This window comes from Suncus etruscus, chromosome 8 (assembly GCF_024139225.1).
Source record: "Suncus etruscus isolate mSunEtr1 chromosome 8, mSunEtr1.pri.cur, whole genome shotgun sequence".
Lineage (NCBI taxonomy): Eukaryota > Metazoa > Chordata > Mammalia > Eulipotyphla > Soricidae > Suncus > Suncus etruscus.
Genome location: NC_064855.1, coordinates 6,627,928 through 6,644,988, shown reverse-complemented (window position 1 = coordinate 6,644,988; position 17,061 = coordinate 6,627,928). Strand labels below are relative to the sequence as shown.

General features: G+C 42.2%; 1 protein-coding gene across 1 annotated transcript in view; it reads right to left on the bottom strand.

Moving 5' to 3' along the window:
- MMP20 (matrix metallopeptidase 20) overlaps window positions 1-8,832 on the bottom strand; it is a 30,679-nt gene extending 21,847 nt beyond the window's left edge. The window contains exon 1 of the mRNA XM_049778567.1: window positions 8,716-8,832. Coding sequence (XP_049634524.1) covers window positions 8,716-8,832 — 117 coding nt within the window. The remainder of the gene's footprint in view (window positions 1-8,715) is intronic.
- Between the last annotated feature and the right edge of the window lie 8,229 nt (window positions 8,833-17,061).

The window sequence follows — 17,061 nt, the reverse complement described above, 5'->3', positions numbered from 1 at the left end:
AAGTCAGAGGGAGAGGGAGAGAGAGAGAGAGAGAGAGAGAGAGAGAGAGAGAGAGAGAGAGAGAGAATAGTCTCACTCATCTATGGGTTTTAAGAAAAATAAAAGTCAGAATTGCAACAATCCTCAGAGACAATGAGAGGAGGGCTGGAACTTCCAGCTCACTCCATGAAGCTCACCATAAAGAGTGGTGAGTGCAGTTATAGAAATAACTACACAGAGAACTACCATAATCATGTGAATGAATGAGGGAACTGGAAAGCCTGTCTAGAGTACAGGTGGGGGTGAGGTGGGATGGAGGGAAATTTGGGACATTGGTGGTGGTAGGGGGTGTTCTTTACATGACTGAAACCTAATCACAATCATATATGTAATCAAGATGTTTAAATAAAAAAATAAAAAAAATTACAGTGTTTCTATTTGAGTTATAAGATTTTCTTTACAACATAAAGAAAAAGGTTATTTTAAAGTCATTTTTACTCACCAGCTTTTTAATTTTGCTACAACAAATAGTTATATTAAGAAGGCAAAAAATTAGAAGGAAAATTTTCTCCCCATTATTATTCATATAATTGAATAGAGACAAAATAATACAACAATGAGAAAGTATTCAATTGCAAATCCAATAATGTCCCTTTTCACACAATATGAAAATACCTTCTGCACATCTATATTCATTGCAGTTCTATTTACAATACCCTGAACCTGAAAACAACCGAGGGGCCTGACAATAGATGAGTGGCTAAAGAAACTGTGAATATTTACACAATAAAATACTATGCAGCCATCAGGAAAAAATGAAGTAATAAAATTTTTCTATACATAGATGGACATGGAAACTATTATGCTAAATGAAATAAGTCAGATAGCACAGCGGCATTTGCCTTGCAAGCAGCCGATCCAGGACCAAATGTGGTTGGTTCGAATCCCGGTGTCCCATATGGTCCCCCGTGCCTGCCAGGAGCTATTTCTGAGCAGACAGCCAGGAGTAACCCCTGAGCACCGCCGGGTGTGGCCCAAAAACCAAAAACCAAAAAAAAAAAAAAAATGAAATAAGTCAGAAGGAGAGAGATAGACACAGAATAGTCTCATTCATCTGTGGGATTTAAGAAAAAATAAAAGACATTATTATAATAATACCCAGAGACAATAGAGATGAGGGCTAGAAGGACCGGCTCATGGTATTAAGCTTACCACAAATAGTGGTGTGTGCAGTTAGAGAAATAACTACACTGACAACATTCATGACAATGGTGGGAGTGAGAGAAAGAAAATGCTTGTCTCGAATACAGGTGGGGGTGGGGGAGGAAGAAGTTGGGGGGCATTGGTGGTGGGAATGTTGCACTGGTGAAGGGGGTGTTCATTTTATAACTGAAACCCAACTACAAACATGTTTGTAATCATGGTGCTTAAATAAAGATATTATAAAAAAGAATGTTGTTTTTCCCAATAAGCAGTTATTAGTATCATAATTTCAATATGTGTTTGTTTTTTTTTTTTTGTCTCATGGCCTTACTTTCTATCCTGTCATCTTTTTTTTTTCAATTGTTTTTTGAGTGCTAGCAATGCTCAAAGATTACTCCTGGCTCTGCACTCAAAAATAACTCTGGCAGTGCTTGGAGGACCTACGGGGATGCCAGGAATCAAACCTGGACAGTATGTGCAAGGCAAGCACCCTACTGCTGCAGTATGGCTCCGGTACCAATCCTGTCATCTTTTACAAAGTAAGAATAGAGAAGGTCTGTTTGCAATAAGGTCTATTCTGCTATGGATTCATGGTTTTCATGGGCAGGTTTTCTAGAACAGACTCCTTGTTCTTTGCAACAAATAAAACAAAGCTTGATAGAGTACTGAACTCCTGTTGAAATAACGACTTAAACCCTCTGACAGATCCTCTAGAACACTTTTCTGTACCTGTGCAGATGAAGAAAGGTAGAATCATGGAAACGTGAGGTGGAAGCCTGTTGCTAGCCAAGGAATTTGACCTCCCCACTGATTTCAGAAACACCAAAAAGCAGCTAATAATATGCGTGCATGCATAGTCTAAAAATGTAAATATATTATATAATTCTACATAATAATATGTGTTAATTTTGCCATATTATCTCTGTATTCCAGATCAATAACATCATAGTAGCTTGCTTTCTTATTTTTTGCTTATTGTGCTCAGGAATTACTCCTGGAGGGCTCCTAGGGACCAAATGGAAAGCGGAGGATCCAACCAGGCCTGCCCAGCCGCGCGTTTACGGCATGTGGGCGTGGTTTGAGGCCTGTGGGCGTTTACTTGCGACAGACAGGCCCTGATTTTGCCGTAGGTGGGCGTGTCTTTTCATACAATAGAGCGGCTGGAGCCCGGCGGGCGTGGTCTACAGCGGAGGGGCGTGTCCTTGCGACAAGTGGGCGTGGCCCAAGGCAGATGGGCGTGAATTGCGGCGTGCAGGCGGGCTTGAGTCCGACGGGCGTGGTTTACGGCAGATGGGCGTGGCTTGAGGCCTGTGGGCGCGTATTTGCGACAAACAGGCCTGGATTTGCGGTAGGTGGGCGTGTATTTACCATCAACGGGAGCGGCTGGAGTCCGGTGGGCGTGGCCTAAGCCTACGGCCGAATCGTGAGACCAGTGGGCGTGGTCTGCGGCGGATGGGCGTGCACTCGATGCGGTGGGCGTGGCAGCAGGCGTGGCCCGCATCCGGTGGGCGTGGCCCTGCGTCCTCGCCGGCTTCCCCGAGTGCCTGGAGCCGGGCGCGAGTCCGTCCGGCTTCCTCCTGCCGGGTTGGGGGCCACCGGGCTTTGTGTTGAGGCGGAGTCGCCGGTCGTCTGGGCACAGGGTTCACCACGCCTCACCTGGGCGGGCCTCCAGGAAAGGAAGGCCCAGCGTGTCTGTCAGTCTGTCTCTGTCAGTCAGTGCCAATCTGTCAGTCTATGTCAGTCAATCTGTCTGTGTCAGTCTGTCTGTCTGTCAGTCAGTCTTTCAGTTTGTCTGTCAATCTGTGTCATTCATTCAGTCTGTCTGTCAATCTGTGTTAGTCAGTCTGTCAGTGTCAGTCTGTCAGTCTGTCAGTCGACTGTCAGTCAGCCTGTCAATCTGTGTCAATCTGTCAGTGTCAATGTCTGTGTCAGTCTATCTGTCAGTTTGTCGGTGTCAGTCTGTGTCTGTCTGGCAGCCTGATAGTCTGGCAGTCTGATAGTCTGTGTCAGTCAGTCTGTCAGTGTCAGTCTGTCAATCTATCTGTGCCAGTCGACTGTCAGTCAGCCTGTCAATCTGTCTGTGTCAATCTGTCTCAGTCAGTGTCTGTGTCAGTCTATCTGTCAGTCTGTCAGTGTCAGTCTGTGTCTATCTGTCTGGCAGTCTGATAGTCTGTGTCAGTCAGTCAGTCTGTCAGTGTCAGTCTATCTGTGCCAGTCGACTGTCAGCCTGTCAATCTGTCTGTGTCAATCTGTGTCAATCTGTCAGTCTGTCAGTGTCTGTCAGTCTGTCAGTGTCAGTCTGTGTCTGTCTGGCAGTCTGATAGTCTGTGTCAGTCAGTCTGTCTGTCTGTCAGTCTGTCCAGGCTCACTCCTGCCTCGCTCGGGTGCTCGCCGCCCTCTGCACAAGTTCCCAGCACGCCCACCCGAACTTCGAACTCCTGAAACTCGTTGGTTTCTCCTGTTCTCACGTCGGACCCACACCCCCAAGTTCACCAAGTTTTCTCTCAGCGCTGAAGCCCTGGATTGGGGTGTGGATGGAGGCGCAGGGCCCGTCCTGGGGGCGCCCTGACAGCACCTGAGCTGGTTCCCGACCTGGATTTTGGACTTCTCTGCCCTGTGAAGACCCCTGTGAAGAACTTTCCAGCAGCTCCTGGGGTGTGGCCCTGGTTCCTTGGAGCTCTGCTGCCTCCTAGTGTGGACCCAGGGGCCTGTCCCTCTGCACCCCTGCACCCCTCGGATGCTGCTTAAGTTCATGCCTGAATGTGTGTGTGGCTCAGACACCAACGCAAAATCCAAACCCAAACCCCAAACTTGTAGCCACCCTCTTTCTCATAGAAAAGTCTATCGCGAGAAACAGTCCTTCAGACCAGACTATTTATCTTTTTTCTGATAATGGTCCCTGTGGCCCAGGAAATCTTAATTCATTGGTTTATTTTTTGCAGCACTCAGCCCTGCTCCCCAGATCACTTTAGTCCCCAACTTCTGGATACACTTTGGTACCCTAACTTCAGCCCCAGCACGATCCTTAAAATAATTTATGGCTTAAAGAATTGTAATTTGTATTTTAGACTATTTTAACTTTTAACTTTTAATAGGTATTTGATAGAAATGCAGATTTATTTTTTTTCCTATTAGGGCATCAAGGAACCCAGGGCCCGACCAGGCTGGGCTGCGGAGATAGATAGCCGTGTTTATGTGGGGCTAATTTGAATCCAAGTCTCAGGCCCCACTTTTTGGTGTACTCCCAGGTATAGCCTGGGAGGACCCATGGAATTGCTGGTGTGGTTCTAATGGGCCACAGTACCACTTTGCAAGGCGGAGCTATGAAGAGTTAGGGCCAGGTGGTCTGTAGTGACATCACTGCCCTCAATATTACATTGCTTAGGGGGGCACTCCAAGGAGCAGCCCCCCCAAGGACTCAGGGCCCCCCCTATATGAGGCATACACTCTTATTAGTGGTGTGTCCTGAACAGAAAAAGAAAATATAAGATACACTGAGAAAAGGAGGAACAAAATGTAATAACAATGAAAAATATCTTTATGCACAGAAAATAGAGTGGAAGTTAAAACACCATTGCAGGATGGTGAGTGTGGTAGAGCAGTGTCTTGTACGTATGAAGCCTTAAGTTGGGTCCCTGGTAATATATGGTCCACTTCCTCTAGGCGTCCACCAGATGTAGTTCTGGCCAGAACCAAGGACCTGAGCCTGACAGTTCCCTGAGCTGCTGAGTGTCTGCCTACCCCAGCATAACTCAGAATTGTGGCTATAAAACAAACTCAGGGATTACTCCTGGCTCTGTGCTTGAAATTGCTCCTGGCAGGCTCAAGGAACCACGTGGGATGCTGGAAATTGAACTGGGTCTGTCCTGGGTTGGCCGTGTTCAAGGCAAAGGACCTGCTGTTGTACTATTACTTTGTCCCCAATAAAATTTTATTTTATTTATTTATTTTTTGGTTTTTTGGTCACACCCAGCAGCGCTCAGGGGTTACTCCTGGCTCTGCACTCAGAAATCACCCCTGGCAGGCACGGGGGACCACATGGGATGCTGGGATTCGAACCACCAACCTTCTGCATGAAAGGCAGATGCCTTACCTTCATGCTATCTCTCCGGCCCCCAAATTTTATGTTTTTAAAGACAACTCAACCATCTACTTCAACTGTACTGCTATTATTTATGAAAAAATGTAGAACTAAACTCAGATTATGAGACTAAATAACTATGCTTTCATATCATCATTTTTAAAATCTTCATGCTAATCAACCAAGCAGAATTTAAAGGATGAACACGGGCATTAAACAAATTGACTAATTTGTCATTAGTGTGCCTGGTATGTTATTGTGTTCTTGGGCTCTTGAAGTATTTGGAAATATTGCCTGCTGGAAGCTTTCAAATACAAGAAACCAACGGTCTTTCCTTAGGAAACTCAGAAGAAGAAAGCAGGGTGTGAGGAGCAAAGCTGACTGATTCTCAGCTCCCAAGCCATCTGCCAACTTCTCCATCTTCCTCTGCCCTCAGCAATGTCTCCACCCTGGGCTGCTACAAGCACTGTTCTTGTCCTGACCTGCTCTTCCCAGATTATCTTTCATCTGCTTCTTGCCTCCCATTCTGCATCTAGTCATTCCCTTGCAAGAAAAGCTGTAAGTTGAGGTACTTTACCTGCTTTATTCTCAGAGGTTTCTCCAGTACTCATTTATTTTGGGTGCTAGGTTCAAACCCAGGACCTCATATATGCAAGACATGATTACACTTAGCTGAGTTAGAACCCCACTCCCTTCAGTACTTAAAGTAGATCTTGGAACACAGCATATAGTAAACATTCAACAAATAATTGTGGAATGAGTATTCTTAAAATTAAATGATTTTTCTTTGTGGTTTCATTTTTTTTATTGTAAAATGCCAAAGTTTTTTTCTTTTTAAATCTATTCCTATAAACTATATGGTTACTCTTTAATTATTTATAGTAACTGGGACTCACACTCTCACAGCTTGCTGCCTGGAATTTTGAATGTTACCATGTTTGCCAAGTGGCAAGATGTTTGCACTCTTCCTTAGTCCTTGGTTGAAGTTCTTCCTGAAAGTCTCTAATAAGGGAGGCGAGGAGCAATGACTTATTTGGGGAGGCAGAAATGAGAAATCCTAAAGATGCGCCGTGTTTCACGCTCACCTAATTTCCTGCCAAATACTTTTTCCAAGGATTGCTTCACCCAAGTCTTCCTGGTTTTCTTCCTGAATAGACTTCCCAGAGGCAGACTAATTTCTTCTCTAAATGACTGATTGTTATGGTTGGAGGGATAGCTTAGTGCTAGAACACATCAGTGCTTGGTAGTTCCTCAGGTGCTGTGGGGTGCCATCCAGGGGTCCCAGCAACTCTGGTGCACTATCAGGTGAAGCATTTTTGTGGGAGTAGCCTTAGAAAATAAAAGAAGGGCAGAAGGGGCCAAAGGAGTGGGAGAGAGCCCAGGTTTGATCATTAGCTCAGAATGATCCCATGAGCACAGCCAGGAGTGACCCCATGCACAGAGCTGGGAAAGCCCTTGAATAATGCCAGAAGTGGTCAAAAAACAAAAAAAAAAAACCCTCCAAAATCAACAAAAAGAGGATCTTTGTTTATAATCTACAGGCCATACTCTGCCACGGTGGTACAAAGGCAGTACTAGAACTCATGTACATGTATGGGCATGACTGGTTGCCTGAATACCACCATATCTTGAAATTGGAATCTGGACCAGGAGGATTGTCTTAGTCCCCTTGCTTTTGTGTCGGTCTCATTATAATCCACCTTTTTGAAGTTATAAAGAATCAGAGAGGCATGAATCTGTGTGAGAAGAAATGATATTTGGAGAGAAAGGTACTAAAGCAAAATGGATCCAGAGAAAAAGCAGTTTAAAACAATCTAGTGTTCTAGGTTGTTTTTCTTTCTTTCTTTCTTTCTTTCTTTCTTTCTTTCTTTCTTTCTTTCTTTCTTTCTTTCTTTCTTTCTTTCTTTCTTTCTTTCTTTCTTTCTTTCTTTCTTTCTTTCTTTCTTTCTTTCTTTCTTTCTTTCTTTCTTTCTTTCTTTCTTTCTTTCTTTCTTTCTTTCTTTCTTTCTTTCTTTCTTTCTTTCTTTCTTTCTTTCTTTCTTTCTTTCTTTCTTTCTTTTCTTTCTTTTTTTTGGTTTTGGGCCACACCCAGCGGTGCTCAGGGGTTACTCCTGGCTGTCTGCTCAGAAATAGCTCCTGGCAGGCACGGGGGACCATATGGGACACCGGGATTCGAACCAACCACCTTAGGTCCTGGATCGGCTGCTTGCAAGGCAAACACCACTGTGCTATCTCTTCTGGCCATCTAGTTGTTTTTCAACATTTTCACCTACGAGTAGAACCCTGTCAAAGGAAGCTGAATTCCACAGCCCAATTCTTGCCACACTATTGATTTGTAGGGTGTGTGTCCATGGGTTGTGGGGCTGGAGATGTGTGTGTGTGTTGGGGTGACCAACTTGAATAGTGACTAGGAGGTGCACACTTGAATGTGGTGTACATTGTGCAAACCAGTTCCTAATGCTGCTGCAAAGTAGGAGAAAACTGTGAAGCAGGGCTAGAAATCACAGGCACACTGTCATTTTGACAGATTGTGAAAGAGGCTTTGGCAAATAAAAAACACCCCATTCACACACCTCTCACCACTGTGGAGAAATTCCCTTAATAAGAGAATAGGTTACAGATGGTCACTTTCCTTTATATGCTTTGGAAATAAATAGACATTGAATAATAAATTTTAATGTGAATGATTTGTATCAGATCCTTTCCAACTGTCAGCTCTAAGAGGACAGTACAGTAAATTAAGTATGGGGTGGGAATAATCTGTGTAGGGGGAAAGACTCAAATGAGGAGTGGGTAAGACATCCCCCCCAGAACTTGGCTCCTTTTAGATGTTCATCAAGTTTGCCTTATGCATAAGAGCCACTTTCTAAATTGTGGACAGAGGAAATCTAACAAGTGAATATAATTTGCTTTTTTATTTTTCTCCCCTTCATATTTCTCTCATATTATTCTTCAAACATTGCTTCTGTTTTTTTTTCTTTGTTTTTTTTTTTTTTTTTTTTTTTTGGTAGTTTTTGGGTCACACCCGGCAGTGCTCAGGGGTTACTCCTGGCTCCATGCTCAGAAATTGCTCCTGGCAGGCACGGGGGACCATATGGGACGCTGGGATTCGAACCGATGACCTCCTGCATGAAAGGCAAACGCCTTACCTCCATGCTATCTCTCCAGCCCCTGTTTGTTTTTTTGTAATGCTTGCATTTTTAGCAAGTTGCCTCAAACTCTGTCTGGAGCAAGAGGTCTGAATATATAGTTTAGTCAGTTATTTATTTAATCACGCAACGTGCACATAATGTTCTCAGATCTCAGTCTTCACTGTATAATAAAGTTTAACTACATCAAGGGACTTAAAAGATGATTATCAAATGATAGCAGAATTTTCCTCCTATTCTCATTCTCTAATAGATATTCTTAGTGCAGCCAGAAGAAAAGGGATTTGGCGAATATTCACAAACCTGTGCAAGGTGGTAGTTGGTCCTTGAGGTTCTGGATGATAAGGAAGAGGCTGCAGTGGAAAACTTCAGAGTCACGAAAAGGAGGACAGCAAAGCTAGGCGCAGGGAGCACCTTCATCTCCTCAGGGTGGCGTGATAATTAGATGATCCCAGGGACAGTCAACAGCACGTTTGCACTTGGACCCTGAGCCGCTTTTATAGAGTCAAGCAGGTCTAGGACTCCAAGCAAGGATGACTCATGTCTCAAAAACTAATTACACAGTCCACTTCTCTCTCTGATGATGGGGTAACACGGTGGTGCGCAGGACTCAGGTGAGTTTTATTCTGTGCAACTTAGCAGGTCCAAAAGTAGGGGGAAAAATCACTTTTAGTGAAGCTTCTATGAATTGGGTAAACTTGATGAATTGGAACCAAACTCAATCGAAGCATTTGGTAAATCTCTGTTTGGGGGCCTTTCTCCAGTCTGCTTACAGGACAAGTAAATGATTCTAATATGATTGAATCTGTTCTGATGGTAATTCTGGGCTCTCCACACAGTCAATCCAATTGTCTGTAACTTCTGGAACCAATTTAACATCTCTCAGTAACAAATGAGGGTTGTAATGATGGTCTTGGGACACGTTAGGCCTTGAGTCATCAAGAAAACTTTCTATTATATTGTGCTGACTTAAGGCAGAAAGGGAACAAAATGCTATAAAGTTTGAGAAGAAGTTAACACAGAGAGAGAGATCTTAACTATAACAGGGATAGAATCATTTAGGTCCTCTCTGGTTATCTGGGGGTGTGTCCCACCCCCTTACACCCCGCAGCTCTGACTTGTATGGTCCTTGGTCTGGTGAGAACATGGAGAGATAGTGTTTATGATGGGAAAAACAGTTCAGTATCAGACATTCTGAGTTTAATATTGTTTGAGATACTTCTTACCTGTGTAACTTTAGAGGAGTCATTTAGCCTCTCTGCAGAATCTGTCTCATAATGTGTAAAAAGACAGAGTAATTCTGTGTGTGAGTTCTCAATGTTGTAGATAACACATCAAGAGTACTGTGTTTTCTGCCGCCACTTGGCATTCTATAGGACCAGCTTCCCATCCTTATTCTGACATCTAGCCATGGCCATATGACTGAACGATTTACTGAATGTTATTCAGCTTAGGTGTAAAATTACAGAGCAAATACTTTGCTTGATTATCACAAAGGAGTTAGGGTCGTTAAAGGAGAGCACAACAGCTGAACACTGACTTTCACATTGGCTCTTACAAAATGTTCACTTTATCTTTTCACTTTGTACCTACTAGCTTTTGCTACATATTTTTATTTTATTTTGGTTTGACCTATTTTATTTTGTTCTCTCTCTCTTTCCCTTTGGAAAGCCAATAAGAGTTTGGGACAGACAGAAGTGAGTGCCATCTTTATCACCCACTGTGAGATGTACAAAATAGAATTCTCAGGAGGAAAAAAAAATAAAAACCACAGATCCAGTAGACTTTTTTGATTAAAGTTTATTGTAAACTTCTTGAAGATTGAATGATACAAAAGCCACTTCATCAAATTTGTTGGTGATTAAAAAAACCAGAGAACTGATGAAAAGCACACCTGGGAAATGTTTACTATCATCTGGAAACTCCTGAATAAAGTGGAAAACAATTCCTACTTCAAAGTATGTTGAGAAGGTTAAAGTAGCTAATGAATGCTTAGTACTTTGTCCAGTTCAGGAAGGAGACTCTGCAGTATTTCTTTTCACTGTGATTTGAAAAAAATTCCTAGAAATAATGTCATGAATAATAAAACCAACCTCAATATTCTATTTCCAAGAGACTAATGGTTATTGATGGTTATTGAGTTGACCATTGTGACCAAAGGTGAAATAAATAGAGTTACACGTTTAGATGTAAACTTGTGATTGCTATACATTGTTTATATGTTTGTTGTCTGCATTTTACCACCAAAAAGTATATCCTATTAAGGCTAAGGACTCTATATTGACCTAACAAGGTTATAAAGTTTATATTCTAATTCCTAGTACATAGATCAATATTTGCAAAAAATTAGATATTCGGTGAGTAGATGAATGAAGAGTTGATTGATCACAGACAGAAGTAAAAAAAGGAAGATTGTCTTCAGAGGAACACATTTGAAATTTATCCATATCAGTCAATTTGTTGAATCAAACAAGTATTTAGTGACCCAAGACTTTGGAAGCTTTACCATTGCACTGAAGCGTCAGAACATTGCCCAAACTCTTCCTTTAAAGCTCCTGGTTAGCCAAGCACTTTTGCATGTTTTCACACATGGCTGTCAGACATCCTGTTGAGTTCTGGTAGAGTGAACTGTTTACTGACATGCACGCAGATATTATGTAGATTTTTCACTCAGATCTACTAGAACTCAAAACTATTGTTTTTGACACTTGCAGCATATATGCTGATGCCTTTGTCCACCATGTCCTAGTGACACTCAACCTCAGGTCAACAACAATGAGACTGACTCGAGCTGCCAAGCAACAAACCCGCACATCTGTGAGCACTGCCCTGATAGTAAGATGGTAGAAAAAATTGTGCTGGATCTGAAAAAGTTTTTTCCTTAAATTGCAAATGGATAAGATCCTTCTTAAAAAAAATCCTTCTAAAAAGTAATAGAATACATACAGAGGACAATGAAAGAGTTCCTAAATTTGGAGTCATTTCCATTTCTAAGAATTTTCACCAAGAAGATAATTTAAAAGAATAAAATTAGAAAAAGTTTTCTTTATGCTTAGTTTTAAGATAAAAAGAAACTTGCTGGCTAACACTCTAGTGAGGCGAGGAAGTGATGAGAAGAGAAGCAGGGAGGAATTTTTTTTTAAAGGTTTTTGGGCCACATTGAACTATGCTCAGGGCTTATTCCTGGTTCTGTACTGAGATATCATCCCTGGTACTCGAGGAACCATATACAATGCTGAGTATGGAACCAGACTTGGCTGCCTGAAAGTCAAGTGCCTTTCCTTCACCATGTCTCCAGCTCCAAGTATTCTAAGGTAAGGGGGATAGTTATAAGTTCAGATATGTCAAAGATACGTTTTTATCTTAGGAAACAATGAAAATGAAGGTTTGGGGCAGCAGCTGGAGGAAGAATGGGGAAAGTGAACAGAGCACCATGGTAGGAGGGCACCTCTCACCCGCATCCTGATGCCCAACACGGGAGCCAGAGACAGGTTCATCTGCAGGAGCCATATCCATGGTGAGCACCAGGGCAGGGCCGAGCACGGATCCAGGAGCATCATCACGAAGGCAGGAGGTAAGCAGGGGTGCCTGGACAGGGGAGCCGCCTGGACACCTGAAGGCTTTGCTGAGCCCATTTAAAAGACACAGCAAGGGTGTCTGGGCCAATGCCACAGGAGCCTGAGTGCTCAGGAAGACATCTAGACTCTTAATGGGTCGTGAAGAGAAATTACCAGCAAGCTTCTTCCTCAGGAATGAAATGGTTGGGTTAGCAGTTGCAGAAAAACCGCTATGAGGGGAGTGGGGATGGAGGCGAGAGGTCTCTGAGGGGCGGGAGGCCCGAGCCCGGGTCAGAGGCCCAGCACTGAGGGTGTCCCAAACCGTGACCCGGGAGAGACAAGTATGTCAGGAGTTTTTGTGTTTTGTTCGTTCTTGTAAAACCTTAGGCCTGTCATGCCATGGGCACTGATGCGAGCTTTTGAGGTTGTGTAAATGTGTTTACATTTGCCCAGCTGGAGGGTGGGATGCCAAAAGTCCCATTAGAGCACATTCCATTTGCCCAAGAGTTGTTGTGAGTCAGTTTGCTAAATTATATACCAATTTCAGTGTGCACATCAGCAAATTCTGGAACCTGATGATTTTTCTAGTAGTTTAAAAACAAAACAAAACAAAATCCCTTATGGTTTCCTCTAGTTTGTCTACATAGAAGGCCATTTGAACCATTTGGGCAGGTCGGCCATATCTCCACTACTTCTCTCCTTTTGACTTTCTTCTCTGAACGTGTTTTTGAGTATTTCCTATTATTAGGCTTTCTTTTGGGTGCAGGAATATAGAAGTGATCAGTGGCATGTTAGTAGAAGTTTGCATGAGTAGGGGGCATCATATTAATATTGAGAAGAATGTGCTGTGGCAGAGAGATCTGTCAGAATGCTAAAAGTTATGACTAGAAAAAGGTCTTGAGGTAGGCATGAATGGGAGTAAGCCCAGAGTGAAGAGAGTGTGGCTGGAAGATTGATTATGGGTAAATCATGGCGGGCATTGAACCCCTGTGTTGGACTCTGCTGGGAGCACTGGAGAATTTGGAGTCATTCTGCTGACAGGATCTGCCAGGTCTCAAGGCGGATTATTGTGGAGATGTGCAAGTGAGAAATCGGTGGACCAGCTAGCTGTTAGATGAGCTGTCTCAATGTTATTCAGGAGCTTATAAGTTCCAGATCTCCATAGAGACCCATCGAGTCTGCAACTCTATGTCCATGGTTCCAGCAGTGTGTTGTGACATTCTGATAGAGGCTGAAGTGCAAAGACTTAAGTCAGGATAAGTTTGGGAGAAGTTGTGTGATGTGAGAGATAGAATCTTTCTGATGGGAGCCACAGAGCAGGATATCCTCTAGGTAGTGACCCTTTTGGCTCAAGAGATTTTTTTTTTGTGACCTTAAGTATAAAAGTATGTAAACAGGCATATATGCACTTCAAATATTTATTGCTGATAATTAAGTTACAAATACATTTATTATAAAACAGTCTTTTAAAGTTCTACAACCTTGTTTGGGGGCTAATTTAAAAACTTGGCGATAGAAGGATCAACAATAAATGCTTGTGCTCTAAGCAAGTGGTGAAATGTATGATTTTGAACATGAGTTTACAGCAGTATGTTTGGGCTTTAAATCCTAGCTGTGTTACTAAGTATTTGTCTGATATTAGGCACTTAATGTTTCTGGAAACAGGTGATGGAGACAATGTATTGGGGTACTGTCCTCCAGAAGTCCTAGTGGGGTCTTCCTAGGTCAGTCCCCAGGGAATGGAAGAAAGCCCTGAAGTGCACCTAGATGATAGGGTTTGGTGAAAGATTGATTACTGTGGTCCTTTGACTCCTGGCCATGGAATCCCTTGCAATAATAACATCCTTCAGGACAGTCTATAGGCAGGAGAAAAGAGCACGTCAGCCAGGGCCCCTCGGATCTAAGGTGATGAATCATGGTGGTGAAGTTTGCTCTTGACAATGCCATTCTTAGCAGTTTTTAAATTCTAGTCAGGTATGCACCTGTACGCAGAAATTTCTTCTAACAGAGATCTCAAACCCGCAAACAGCCCTCTGTACATTTTGTGGCCCTGCCCTAGGAGAATCTTTTTTTGTTTTGTTTTGTTTTAGTTGTTTGGGTCACACCCCCCAATGTTCAAGGCTTACTACTGACTTTGCACTCAAGGATCACCCCAACTTTGCCTCCTGCGGCCCCCAGGTAAATTGAGTTTGAGATCCCTGCGAGGCAATCTTCGACTCGGTTGAGAGAGAAACAAGAGTATAATGTGCATATCTGCAGCAAAGCTTTTCGGTGCTACACACGTTCTCATTTGCAAACTATAAATGTCTGTAATAATGTATTTCTTGCAGGAATGTGTGAGGATTAAATATCTAGCTCTCTTTGAAGAATGAACCTCTTTGAACTTTGTTTGACACATTCTAAACATTATGACTATGTATTACTATTGGGGGCTTGCTTCCAAGGGGCCTCATAAACTATAGTTCAATGTGAGGGCTCAAAGATGTGGTTCTCTCAGGCCCTTCAGTGCTGGAATTTCATGGGCCCCTTAAGGAATGGGTGCTGCAACAGGCTGCTTGGGAGGCTGTGTAGTGCCTGGGACTGAACCTAGGTCAACCTCATGAAAGTCATATATCATCTTCCTCCCTGAATTCTCTACCTGACCTGGATTAGTATTTTATATTGAACTTTGGGAGAAGTAAGAAAAGTGTTAACTTGGGAACATGGAAACTTGGGAACTCAAGGGTGTACTGTTGACTCTGCGGCTGTGGCGATTTCAGGTAAATAGTGGGATATAAATCTGGAATTTGTTGAAAGATTGAGAAGGAAGACATAAATTTGGGAGATGATAAGTATAGGGATATTAAAGTAATAAAGCTAGATGACATAGAAAATCAAAAGATAAAGAAGTTTTTTTGTTACCTTTTTAACATTGAAGAAGCCGTTTAAATTGTTTTCCCCAGACTTTGGGGTTAGACAACCTAGTATGCCTGGAGCCTGGAGGTGGTCTTATGCCAGGATACTTCATGGGCAAGGTCTCCCGGGTTTTTTAGGCCAAAGGTCTTTCTTTTCTATTTTCCCCATATTTTGCTGTACCTTTGCAAACAACAACAACCGCTGCCACACATACACATCTTTATATTGTATTTTTTATCATTTATTTTAAAAAAGAGCATGCTAAGCCTTCTGCTATTGTAGTAATGACTTTATTGAAGATACAATAATTTTCACAACTATACTTGCTACTGAACTTTTTTTGGTTAATTTTTCTATTCTTCCATTTTATTTTTTAGTTTTTCTTTTTCAAAAGCTTTGCTTTCCCTTCTCTTGAAACAAATGTATTATGACAGCGATGTCAACTAGGCGATGCATTTTTTTAAGTAAAAAAATGAAAAACCCCTCAAAACAAATTATCTTTCTGTAGCCCTTGAGCTGACACTTGCCCTATCTATCATTTCTGAAAACAACAACAATTTATGTCTTGTTGCTTTTTTATTTCTTCTTTCTGTCCTTCCATTCTATTCTGTTCTTTCTTCTCAATATAAAAAACCCAGCACCCAAATCCAGATGGACATTATCTGGGAATTTTGTGGGGGGGGGGAGTAGAGGGTCAGGTTTTAGGTTCGAGGAGCAGTGTAGGTAACAACTTGGGGTCCAGGGGATTGGTTACCTGAAGAGAATGGCAATAAATGTTGCTGGGCTTGTCATTGTGAGAAATAAGAGAGAACAATACAGATGAGAGGAAACTTGCAAAGAAGCCTGAGAGAATGAGAATGAAGGTTGGTGCAGATTCATAAGGTGAAGATATCATTATGGAGCAAAACATGGGATGTGTGATTGGTTTAGTTACTTATTAATCCATTAATCTCCTATAATAGCATTCAGTTATAGTCATTGATAAATTCATTGATTGATTCACTGATTCATTCATTCACTCACTGCCTATCAGTATCCCCTAAAAGGGTGAAAGTATCTGGGAGTTGAGTAACATCAATTACAATACACACACACTTTGTATCTAGAATTGGTTTCTAGTGAAATGGGATGTTCTGGAACTGGAGGAGAGAATTTAAAAAATGAATGTGGAACTTTTGGTACCAGGAAGTAAGAAAGTGAGTGGTTAGGAACACTGGTGGGCAGGGGAGAGACACAGCTTTAGTTCAGAGGGGCTTCTGGAGCTGGTAGAATATCCACTACATCTATGCACTGTGATTGAGATTAGGACTGGCAATTTGATCCACTCATAACCCTTTATTTGTTTGCTAAAGAAAGTTTTACATGGGTCCAAGAGATGTTTACCTTACACACAACCAACCCTATTTCTATTCTTGGCAATGCATATGATCCTCTGAGTAGCATCAAGAGTAAGACCTAAGCACTGCTGATTATGGACCCACTCATCCCCAAATAGAGATAGATATACTGATGAATGCAGATGCAAAGATCCTCAACAAAATCCTGGCAAATAGGATTCAATACCTCATTAAGAAGATCATCCACTACGATCAAGTAGGTTTCATCCCAGGAATGCAAGGATGGTTTAACATCCGTAAATCTATCAACATAATACACAACATCAACAACAAGAAAAATAAAAACCACATGATCATATCAACAGATGCAGAGAAAGCATTTGACAAGGTCCAACACCCATTCTTGATCAAAACTCTCAGCAAGATGGGAATGGAAGGAACCTTTCTCAATATAGTTAAGGCCATCTACCACAAGCCAGTGGCAAATATTATCCTCAATGGAGAAAAACTAAAAGCCTTCCCTCTAAATTCTGGCACAAGACAAGGCTGTACTCTCTCACCACTCCTATTCAACATAGCACTGGAAGTACTTGCTGTAGCGATTAGGCAAGAAAAGGATATCAAGGGAATCCAGATAGGAAAGGAAGAAGTCAAGCTCTCACTGTTTGCAGATGACATGATGCTCTACTTAGAAAACCCTAAAGACTCTACCAAAAAGCTTCTAGAAACAATAGACTCATATAGCAAGGTGGCAGGCTACAAAATCAACACACAAAAATCAATGGCCTTTCTATACACCAATAGTAATAAGGAAGAAATGGACATTAAGAAAACAACCCCATTCACAATAGTGCCACACA